The sequence below is a fragment of the Ostrea edulis genome, chromosome 7, assembly GCF_947568905.1.
Source record: "Ostrea edulis chromosome 7, xbOstEdul1.1, whole genome shotgun sequence".
Classification (NCBI taxonomy): domain Eukaryota; kingdom Metazoa; phylum Mollusca; class Bivalvia; order Ostreida; family Ostreidae; genus Ostrea; species Ostrea edulis.
The window spans coordinates 42,951,842-42,963,762 of NC_079170.1; the positions used below are offsets into that span (position 1 = coordinate 42,951,842).

Genomic DNA, 11,921 nt, shown 5'->3' on the forward strand with positions numbered 1-11,921 from the left:
ATACACGCGGTGGCGAATTACTTGACAATTACACGTGAAAATGGCGACGAAAGTCAACACAATGGAAAATTCAAACAAGTAGGCAACACCTTTATCAATACCGAATTGTCACATAACTTATATCAACATTTGGAGAATGTTCTCAGGAACAAATCTAGATCAGAATGGTAGTTTTACGTGCGACAGAAGCGAAGAACACCGAAGCAGTTTCTCGCGTGACGATCGGAATATCAAACATTTGTATGGCGTTTCGTCTGAAGTTTGTGACGATTCAGCATGACTGAAAAATTCTCAAATGGGATGCAAGAACAACATAAAAAGTAAAAACACATCATGTTGGAACAAAAACGTGTTTTCCCATTTAGGGCTGAAATGATACGCTCCCTTCACGATACGATGCATATTGCAATACTTATGCCACGATTCAATACTTTCAATACGTTGCGATTTACAGAAAACCTAATAATAACATCAACAACAAAAAAGGTTAAATCACCAAGATTCACAATTCATGATTTTAAAAGCAATAGGTTTCCAAACTGCCAAACGGCAAGATGGCTGTTGGCTCTGTGGTTTAAACCGATAAAGTTCATTATTATTTTCGTCGGACTCAAGGCAAACAGCTGTCTGAACTTTATTCGACGTTATTTTGTCCCTCATGCAGGTCAAGCCGAGCCTGATATATTCTACTGAACCCGTTTCTATTAAACGTATCGAACCGAAAATCGAGGCAATGAATCGAGCACTAAATTGAGCGTTCATATTATATAGAATCGGTATCTCGGTGTATCGTTTCAGCCCTATTTTCCATGCGGTGTATTCACTCGGCATTCTCTCACCAGAGGGCGCGTTACGCAAGCTTCACATACATTATGGGCCGGAACGAGCCGGCCCATTCTATGAAATAAGAATTTGAGAAGTGTATGAGTTTCTGCGGGATGAGTGTGTATTTTTTTTAAGTTGGATTACTGATTATCATGATACGTTTTCATTTTGTATGTAAAGTAATTCGGTGGTGTTTTTTAAACATTTGTTTTTTTTTTTTTTTTTTTTTTTTTTTTGGTGTAACACACAGGTCACGTGCGCTTATCTGCTGACCTATTTATAGAGGTGGCGTCATTTTTTTTTTTTTTTTTTTTGAAAAATGCATAATTCCAAGGGTGCTAAAGAATGTTTTGATTATTGCATTATACTATTTTGTTAAATATTGTCACAGGTTGTGCCAATAAAATTTTCAATCTTGAATAAATCTGATTTATTTCATAGCGAAAGGTTATGATATTTGGATAACCCAAATTAAATGTCACAGTTTTAATATGGAAAGTGTGAAATTAAATTAATGCAGTATTCATGCAACAGTCATTGGTTGAATTATTTTGCACATTAGAAAATGTTTGCTTAATATATTCAAGTGATAAAAGCTCAATATTTTCCAATAATGAACATTGTAAATATTCATCAAACTTATAACATCCAAGGAGCAGAATAACCCATATCTATTATTTTGAGGTCATTCAGATGATGCTTGTAAGCCATGGTCCTGTGTCACGATAGGCGTTAGCACGATAAAGAACCCTCACTGCTCAATTCGCCCGAAGGTGACGTCTCTATAAGAGTGAAAAATTCGAGAATGAGACGTAAAGCAGCATATAAACACATTATTCTGAGGTCACAATGGTTTAAGGTTAAGGTTCAGACTGCTCTTTAAAAAAGTCCACTGGAGAACCTTTGCCTACTGGACATACACGTAGTTCACAGATCTTTAAGGAGTAACAGATTACTGTTCATTTTGTATGTTAATGGGTCGAATTTGGACACTTGTCCAATCAATATGTTTACGAGACAGTTTTAGTTTATGGAAACAATGATACTCTCTTGGAAATTTGTTCGGCCCATAACTTTGGTGCGTGCACCAATGTTTCTTGTACATATATGTAGTGCGAGGAACGCACGGAACTCTGGGTAGAGAATGTTCACTCGGTAGAATGCACAGGAAATGGAAAGAAACTTTTCAAATGAAACATGAACTTTTGTCGACTTTAATTTTTCCATCATTGTTGTAACTGATGGTAAATTAAACGTTAGTTCAGATTTCTTTCAATAACGCTCTGAAATATTCGTAACGTGGATGTAAATATCCCTCTGCCTGCAGTAACTTTTAAAAAAATAATTTACTGTCTTAAGGGTGTAAGCTTTAAATTCCTTAATAGGTTTTAAGAATTAAGAGGTATATTTAAACAGTTGGCTCGAGTTGCAATGTACAGACATTAATATATTAAGCGGATATTGCACGGTGAAAGCGAAGTATTATACTTTCGTTTACTTTACGGATTTTCTTTTTCCAGATGTATCGCTCGCGAGAAACGATGATCCTACATAAACTGAACTCTCGCATAACACCGTTATTTCATAATATGAACGTGGTCATGAGGCAATGGTCAATAAACTATGCGCGTTCTGGACTTTTTTGGTGAGTATCGAACATGACTCAATTATTTATTGCATATGTTCTTTTTGGCAATGATACATGTAAACATTACACTTGTAATTTTCTTACACGAAACAATGAACGCCAAGTTTTCAATGTTAATTGGATGCGACGGTATATAGTTCATAATATGTACCGAGCCAGCTTAGGCATTCATTATCAACTTATTGTTTGTTTGTTTTGTTTTTTGTTGTTGTTTTTTTTTTTATTACAGATAATTTTCATCATTTGGTTGATACTGGGGTATTTACATGAATCCTATAAAATCGACTTCTGGACAAAACAATCGACGTGTGGCAGTAAGTGTTTTCTTTCTTTCTCTCTGTCCTTTTTTCTCTCTCTCCCTGTTATTGAAAATAGTGAATTCTAAATACCTGGTAAGACTAGAATCTTTTAAAAGCCCACTAATTACTAATTAACAATTTTTATAAATTAATTATATTATCGATTATCCTAACCATTTACACTTTTAGATAAAGTGAGAGGCCGCCCGTTTTACTTTGGTTACACTGACGTGGAATGCATGAGAACGATACGTAAACGTCACAAAAGATCGTTGGTCAGTTACCCACTTCCGGAAAGGAAGTTTTGGTCTCTGAACCACAGATGGGTTTATTACGAGGGATGGTACTTTGAGCTATTCTACACACCCCACACTCGGCGACCTGCGAAATCCAAATTCTGCCGCACGAGGAGAGAACCTTCCCCCGCCGGATACAGCACGATAAATGTCGATTGCCTCCGGAAATGCGCTGTATATTACAACAAGCGATTCGTGCAGCGCTACAACTCGTTTACGCACAACTGTCACCACTACGCCAATAAAATTGCCGAGGTTTTATGTACCTACTCTGGGACCATGTGCCCGGATTGGTGTGGAGAAATGTACCTCCAAAAAGGGGACCCTCAGATGGTGAACAAGTCAGTTACGCAAGCTCCTTCTAAAGTTAATGTAACAGTGCATATCACGACATCGAAAACCTTGCCGTAAGTTATTAAAACACAGTGGAAATGTCAATTTACGGCAGTTTCTGTGTTCATCATGATATCACTAAGTGATCATCGTTTATAGACTATCATGTAACAATTCATTGTTCAGCAAGGTTGATGTATTTTGAAGTGATGTGCTGTGGAAGGGAAGAAACACACAACTCAACATGCACCAACATTCCGGAATGTGTTCACCGTTCTCATAAGATCATGTGACAGCAAGCGAGACCACTGTCAACAAATGATTTCCATTTCCATTGTTAGAACCTTTGAGATCTTTACAAATTGTAGTGAAAGCCATTTCTTGTTCAATGTGTTGCAGTTATTAACAAAGTGCGTACGAATCTTGATAAATATAGTATGTCTATTTAATTACTGGAAATTCCGACAAAAAAATTAAAGAAGAATGTAAATACGAAAATTTTCAATATACATGAGGGCATGGGCGCTCCGGATACCTGTAATTTTCAAGAAGCATTAACTCTCCTCATGAATCTATTTCTTAAAAGTTTTAGAACTTCTTTTCATGAAGTTTGGACCAAAAATTATGGAGAGATAATTATGGTTTAATTTCCTGATGAACCATTTGCAAGATATTTGAATTGAACAATAGATTGCTATTTTAAAATAAAAATACGTGTAATATACAAATGCCGTACACGTTGTCCACCTACAGGTATGTGCTAATCCCCGCTGTGAACACTTAATCTGTGGCCCTATGAATGACCCAAAACTCGAATAATTAATGTCCCACCGTGCTAGAATTCTATTACAATCGGATTACGCTGCATTATTAGTTGTGACTTCTGCCCTACATCCGCAGTAAAGTTAGGTTTTGCGCCTTGTTTAATTCGGTGGTCTTGGACGAGTATGAATACACCAGTGTTAATCCTAATTCAATACTGGGGTATATGTGCACTAGAAATGTATATCTTAAGGTATTACAAAGTACACTTGAGACAAAATTTATCTATTCATATACATAGTTTGAATATTACAGGTACATATCTATTCATTATATTGATACGGTGAGCCTCCCTGTGCACATGGCTATTGTTTATTTGTAACCTTTTAATTGTGAATTGCAATGTATTTGTAAGGATTTCGAAGTCTGTTTGTCAATTCAAGGTTTTCAGAATGAATAAATACTGATTTCCAGTATATGGTCTGTATACATGCTCAAACCATATTTTGTATGTAACACGACAAATACACATCATAGTAACCGGTCTATTACAGTAACCGATCTATGATAGTGACTGTCTATTACAGTAACCGGTCTGTGACAGTAACCGGTCTATGATAGTAACCGTCTATTACAGTAACCGGTCTGTGACAGTAACCGGTCTGTGACAATAACCGGTCTTTTACAGCAACCGGTCTATTGCAGAAGACAGTATCACCCTCAGGTCTGTATGGATATTTCTCTGATCCTCCTCAAATTTTGTCTAGCAGATATCATTACAGGACTGAAACGATAGATATAAAAAAGTGAACATAATTTCAAATATTTATACTATTGTTTTTAAAATAACCAATTCATGACACATACATTAAAGTCATGTATGGGATAAACGTGGATTTTCTTGTATATCTTTCTTATTTTCATATATAAATCATGTAATCCTTACGGTGTCTTGATATAGGGGGGGGGGGGGGGGTAACAAAATATCCAGGTCTGGACAAACGTAATGCGATTATATTAGCTATACATTCAACATAAAGAAATTCATTTTAGAGACATATCTCGTATTCCTATCTTAGAATAATTTTAGTTTTATTTATTTATTGAAGATATCAAGTCATATCAGTCATAGTGATACAAGAAAATCGAATTCTTCTTTTTTATAATAGAGCTTCATATATCGATAAAGTTCACGACAACCGTAAACCATCTCTTTCACAACACATACATATGTAAAAAGGACCATCATGCATTATTAAGATTTACAACAATTGTAAACTATCTCTTACAATACAAACAAAAAAACAAAAAACAAAAACTTGTCGACTTACATCATTAATATTGCTCCTACTGTGATGAATCCTGCGTATACAAGGTACACGAATCCTCTCATAATATCCTGTGTCGCTGCATAAATATTGAAGAAGAGAGAGGATGCGAACAATCGACAAATCGTCTCCAGGAAGAAAATATTAGCGAAGAGAGCACCTGTTAATCAATTAAAGCAGTAGAGTTAAATTTTAGAGAACATCTAGATCCAGCATTTTCGATATACACTATGTAAGATGTACCCTATGAATGAAAATTATCCATATTGTACAAATGTGTAGTACGCGAGGTCGTCAACTAAAATGGGGATTAACTCATACCGCGATGCCGAGGTATAGACTATATCGCTCTGTTTAGGAGTTATAAAGCCATGTTACGGCACAGAACAGACTCAACTAGTTACCTTGTTATATAGTACAATTACCTTGTCTTGTTTCATCAACCAGACGAGACATGATGCCTTTGATAACCGGAAGTGAATTGAGGGAGATCACTCCGCATCCAGCGGCTTCAAGAAAAGAGAAACTGTGAATTGAAAACAGGTATTGAGATACACTGAGTGGCCAAAAGTATTGCAACAAACATGGCTGACGTCATCACAATTTTACTCGCTTCAAATTTTATTTTTATTGCTGACGCGTAACAAAGTAAGCTTGGGTCGTGATGTCAGGTATGCGAATTAACTAGGGTACGAATTATATGGGGAACCGTTTGTAATTCAAAGTAGCAGACGATTTCCGGTAAGGTATCGAATGAAAACAATGTCGAAGAATGAGAGAGAATTGTCAAAGGACCTAAAGGAAAGGATTGTAATTCTAAATTCAAAGGGATTTAATGACAACAAAATTAGTGAATCATTGGGAATCCATCGAAGCACTGCTGGACGAGTTTTGAAAACATTCCGACAAAAAGAAAGTGTTAAAAACGATCCCCGGAGAGGAAGGCCCCGAGTGATAGATGAGAAGGGTGATCGGAAACTTTATCGCTTTCTGAAAACTAACAGAAGACAATTTCTTCAGGACATTACATCAACTTTTAATAGGAATGAAGGTACAAATGTGTCCATGAGAACTGTTCGTCGTAAGTTACACCAGGAAGGATACAGGAGGGGCAAAATTCAGAAAACGCTTACAATCGCTAAAGTCAACAAACAACGCCGAATTTTGTGGTGCCGAGGAAAAGACATTGGAAACCTGAACAGTGGTAGAAAGTTATTTTCTCAGACGAAACACAGGTAGTCATTGGACAAAGTAACTCTGTAAGTTTGTGGAGAAAATCGTCCGAGAAGAGCACCTTACCATCTGAACCAACGCAAAACGCCCGTGAGAGTAAGTTGTATGTTTTAGGGGTGTATTACCTATTATGGTATTGGTGTTCGTGTACCTGTTGATAGAAATCTAAACTCAGCAAGGCATATTGAATTGCTGGATAATCACTTATGGCCTGTTGTTAGCAAAATTTTTGGAAATCAGCAATTTATTTTCCAAGACGATAATTCCACCCCCACTCCTCTAGACAGACTAATACTTGGAAATAAGAAAACGGTATTCCAAAATTCAACTGGCCTGCACAGTCCCCGGACCTTAATGTCATTGAAAATGTCTGGCGTTGTATCAAAATCAAACTGTCCCGTGAGTTTGATGATATTAAAAACCAGGATGACCTAATGGCTGCAGTGACAAAAATTTCGGATGACCTCTCTCAAACATATATCCGTAGCTTCCATGCTTGAATATCTTCAAGACTACAACAAGTTATTATTCAGAAAGACTTTGGCAACAAAATACTAGAAAAAAATGGTAAATAAATAATGTTTATTTCATTGAAAGTTGGTTTTTTCCATGCAGCTGTTATTTACATTGTGATGACGTCAGCCATGTTTGTTGCAATACTTTTGGCCACTCAGTGTATAATTTATATAGTTTTAAGCAATGGAGAAACGGTGTCAGAAATCAACGTTCACAAGCATGGAGAAATAGATTTTCAAAGATAAGGTAGTTCCTCGGCTTTTGAACACGTGAACGTGCAAAGTGATTTGCCTGTGTAAAGAGTTTTTTGAAAGCTGATATTTGATTCGCAGAAATGTATCACATCTTACATAAATATGTTTTGCAGCAGAATGATGGAGATATTCTGATTCAAAAATATGTCATAGTGATTTCATAAGTCATTGATTAACCTTGAAGGATGTTGTATGAGAAGCGAAAAATGTATGCAAGGCCTAGAAATAATCCAACTAATAAAGCTAGCCTAGACCCTTTTTTCTGGTTTCAAGTGAATCAATGACTTAAATAGAGAAAGTTATAATAAGACCGGGCTGCAGATTAGTTCATTCCTTGACTGAACTTTACATTACTTTTACAAAACTTGGTAAAAGGAAAAGGGTTCTGGAAACTTGCTATGTAAACAAAATTAAAAATACAATCAGATATGTTCCGCAAAAATATATTGCCCTTCGATATGAACCATACTCGGTATATAGTATAGCAGATGAACATCTATGTTTGTCAATAGATGATTAACTACTTTTTGTATAACTAGTTTTAGAAATAAGGAGCGCAACAATTGCTTATATTAATAACACAAACTATTTGGATTGGTTAAAAATAATGGTTCAAACGAAACACTGTGTGACGGCACAGGTCTGAAGATTTCCATGTTTTCATTTACAATCGCAAATGTTGAAGCTGTGGAACAAATGAACTTTGATAATATTTGGAAGGGATTCAGAAAGAAATATTACGATGATCTATAAAACAATTGTCTCCATGAGGTAAAGTACATGTGATAGTTGTTACTATTATCTTCCTATCTAAAATCGCTTATCTACTAGAGTATTATTTGTTTTTAAATGTAAATCGCTATACAGTTTCCGACTTGACTACTAGTCAGGATATTTTTATTCAAACTCCGTGCAGTGTCAATTCTCCGGGACTACTTTCCCCTACGAATAATGATATTGGAGTTGTAGCGTAACGGAATATACTGAGCTGACTGGAGCTTGATTCTTATTACTTATGAAGTAAAACAAATGAATTTTCTTCAAAATTGCATTCCACGTGCATGAATGAGTTGAACATGCTATTTCATTTGCAATGCCAGATGTAAAACATCTGAATGCCTCCTTTTTTTGTACGACCAGTTCAGTCTGAAATTTGAATTATCTATGTAAAGGCAAAAAAAAAAAAAAAAAAAAAAAAAAAGGTTCCAGGAGGACGTGGTTTTTTGTAAATGTTCCAAATACAAAATTAAAATTTATGTAAAAAAAAAATTGAGCTAAGTGACTTAACATTTCAGATGATTTCAACTGTAAACAACAGTGCATTAATCGTAGATGCTTAAAAACAGATAGATTTATTATTTCATTATTTTGGTTTTAATATAGAGTTTGAGCGTTAAAAATATTTGTGATTTTCAAAATCACTGATATTCAGCAATGTGCATTGTGCACACGGGACTTAGGTTTTTCGAAAGCGATGTAGTTAAATCTTTAGAGGATACCTGACAAAACGTTAAATCTAATTCAAGTGATGTCAAGTGGGTTTAAACCTCACCGCTGTATTAGTTAAGAAACATATATCTAGAGAAAAAACCTCATTCTATTCAATGATGTTTATTTATACCGCAACAATTATTATACAATAGAAAATAAGTTATAGCATCAAGTCTTCTGAAAAACAAATATGGTAAAAGTGGACATATTCATTTCAGAACAATGTTACTGGGATATAACTCATATAGTAATGCAACATGTTTCCATTTAACCCCTTTTCTTTAAATGTATATGCATGCAAGTGTATGTAGGTATAGCTGATGTTGTTTTTGTAAATGAAAAAAAAAAAAAAAAGTTACATTCATTGGAATAAAGATATTTGTTCATATAAAAATCCTGTAAGACATATATGATGAAATAAAACATTGGCCGATTAGTGTTGCAGAGTTTTTGTTGATAAACTACAGGTTTGTAGTTTATGAAAGGTGAAGATAACAGCGATCAATTTATGCTGCGAATAAATAAGATCATACATGCAAAATATGTAAAACATAGCAAAACTTGATAACAAGCATTTTAGACAATGTATACCTAAATCATTTTGTTGTTGATCAATCACTTGTTTAGATATATAACTATTTACAATTATGTCAACACCTCGTAGATTGATCACAGTTCGTTATCTTTACTTTTTCGAGGTTTCTTTTGATAAAATTCAATGGTATCACATGACTTACCTACATACAGCATCCACCAGACTGAAGCGAAACCCTGTATGGAGAAGCACAGAATCCCAGAAATACAGCTTAAAATGGTTATAAACTCGTCATTAATGCAAAGGTGAAACAACTTCAAAACAAACACAGATACGCATAGACAGAGGAAACTGTTTGCAGAATTATACCAGCCGATTTTCTCCGACGAAAAGCAAAATGGTTGTCCTAAAAAATAGATTATATCCATACCGCTTCTAGTTGTGTATGGCGAAAGACAGAAGGCCAACGACAAGAGGCATAACACGAACTGCCAAACTTTCCCGTCTCGAAGATTTGATGAACTAGTGTAGAAAGCGAAAAATCTACCGATCTTTTGACAGCAATTGTCGCTGTTGGTTTTTCGTCTAGATTTTGCTAAGGTTTCGGGTATATATAATCCAGCAATTACATTTAAAACGCACAAAGCCTGTGACACCACACACGGGATAAGGAATCCAAGGTACTTGATCATATATCCCGTGGATACTTGTGCCAAAGTCGATGCAATTCCAGCATATAAATGTAATAAAGCTAATTTGAACGTTCGTGATTTGTCATATTTCGAGATGTCTGCGACAACACCGCAAATTGCAATGTCCATGGTGTAGTGAGTCCCTGTGAATCCTGCTAACAGACAACCTATCAGGAGGTAGATTATGTCGAGGTTGTACTGCAGGACGACAAGTGTAGCAAAACATCGAAGGAAAGTTCCCAGAACAGGTAAGACAATGAAGAATTTTCTTCCATAGTAGTCCGACATAACTCCTCCCCAGGCCACCACGAAGAGACCAGGTACATACTCAGCATACACATAATATGAGTTCCACTGCGCACTTTTTTCTTGCGCTTCGTTTTTGTGAGCGGAACAATTTTCATTAGAACTCGAGTGACTAAACCCTAATTGGCTTGGTTTCCCCTGCGTCCGTGTACTGATATACTGGTAAGTATACTCCGTCACAAGCAGGGATTCGATTATCGAAGAAACATAATGTAAAATTGATATAAGGCAAACCAAACATTCTACAGATATCTTTGTTGGTTTTTCTCTGACAACATCCTCGGTGTTAGTAAGAAGCCGAGTCTTCTCAGTACCAGAATTCATATTCACGAGTAAAATCTAACCTGCCCAGTAAAGATGCATCGTCGTTTAATCATCAGACTTGGGCGAAGTTCTGTAGTCCCGTGAATAGTTTGAAGAGACGTATCGTGCAGTTTCTAATTGTCATTTTGAATTGATGTTAGTTTATAGGTCACTAAAACTAGTACACATGTTCTCAATCTTTATCTCACTCGTCTTAGTTTATGCATCACAACGTATGCAGCACTGATTACTGATAGACAACAGTCAACTGACTGACCACGCGCTGTACAGAGATACACATAGTAACGACAAGCAGTCTCATATAGCGTCATTGATTTGTCAAGAAAACATCTTTTTTCTGATTTGCCGTCAAGATATACATGTAGACCTCACGGCGGGTGTGACCGGTCGAGAATGGATGCTTACTCCTCCTAGGTACCTGATCCCTCCTCTGGTGTATCCAGTGATTCTTGTTTGCCCAACTCTTAATTCTGTATTCCTTATAGGAGTTATGAAGTTGATCACTATTTGCTATCTTCACCGTTTTCATTACTACCAGGCTAAGCTCTAGATTTATTAGATATTTAACAAAGTAAAAGTAATTTTGACCTAATTTCAGTAATCTTAAAGTTCTGTGTGTGGGTCAGTGCGAGACGTGTATTAATTGATACGGGTAAATTTTCATGTGATTGAACAGTGAATTATCTTACATTATGTAGATTGATCCCAAATATTGTTTCGAAAGTTTCCAGTATAATGCCAAAAGATCTCTTTTTGAAATGATGTTTGGAATTAACAGAAAATTATGAATGAAAAACGAGTAAAATTTTGCAAGGAAAGATAATCCATGAGAAAGAATGGATTTCCATGCATAATCTAATTATCATGTTCACCTCTCGTAAAGAGGGACAGACAGCATTTTCTCAAATCTTTCAATTGGCGATACAACTTCATCTATTTTATGCATTCTGTCGATGAAATGATGAAAACAAAGAACTAATGAAGAATATAGCTAAAAACAAACATAAAAGGTGTATCAACATCTTGTATCAAACATATCTAAACAAAAATTCATACATACCTTCTGTGTCTACTAACCA

The 11,921-nt window shown here is 35.7% G+C and overlaps 2 protein-coding genes across 3 annotated transcripts; one reads left to right on the forward strand and one right to left on the reverse strand.

The window, feature by feature from the left end:
• Positions 1–2,242: 2,242 nt before the first annotated feature.
• Positions 2,243–4,327, forward strand: LOC125657152 (uncharacterized). Of its 2 annotated transcripts, XM_048887808.2 has the most exons (3): positions 2,243–2,470; positions 2,703–2,787; positions 2,962–4,327. In XM_048887808.2, exons 1-3 carry the CDS (start codon positions 2,435–2,437, stop codon positions 3,477–3,479), a joined length of 639 nt encoding a protein of 212 aa, XP_048743765.2. In that variant the 5' UTR covers positions 2,243–2,434; the 3' UTR covers positions 3,480–4,327. The 2 variants fall into 2 exon arrangements, with proteins under 2 accessions (XP_048743765.2, XP_056000474.1); XM_056144499.1 differs by having other exon boundaries at positions 2,243–2,787.
• A 104-nt stretch (positions 4,328–4,431) lies between these two features.
• On the reverse strand, positions 4,432–10,889 carry LOC125656510 (proton-coupled folate transporter-like). The gene is made up of 4 exons (XM_048887112.2): positions 9,723–10,889; positions 5,917–6,000; positions 5,495–5,651; positions 4,432–4,947 (listed from the first exon to the last, which is right to left on the reverse strand). Exons 1-4 carry the CDS (start codon positions 10,840–10,842, stop codon positions 4,884–4,886), a joined length of 1,425 nt encoding a protein of 474 aa, XP_048743069.1. The 5' UTR covers positions 10,843–10,889; the 3' UTR covers positions 4,432–4,883.
• Positions 10,890–11,921: the final 1,032 nt, after the last annotated feature.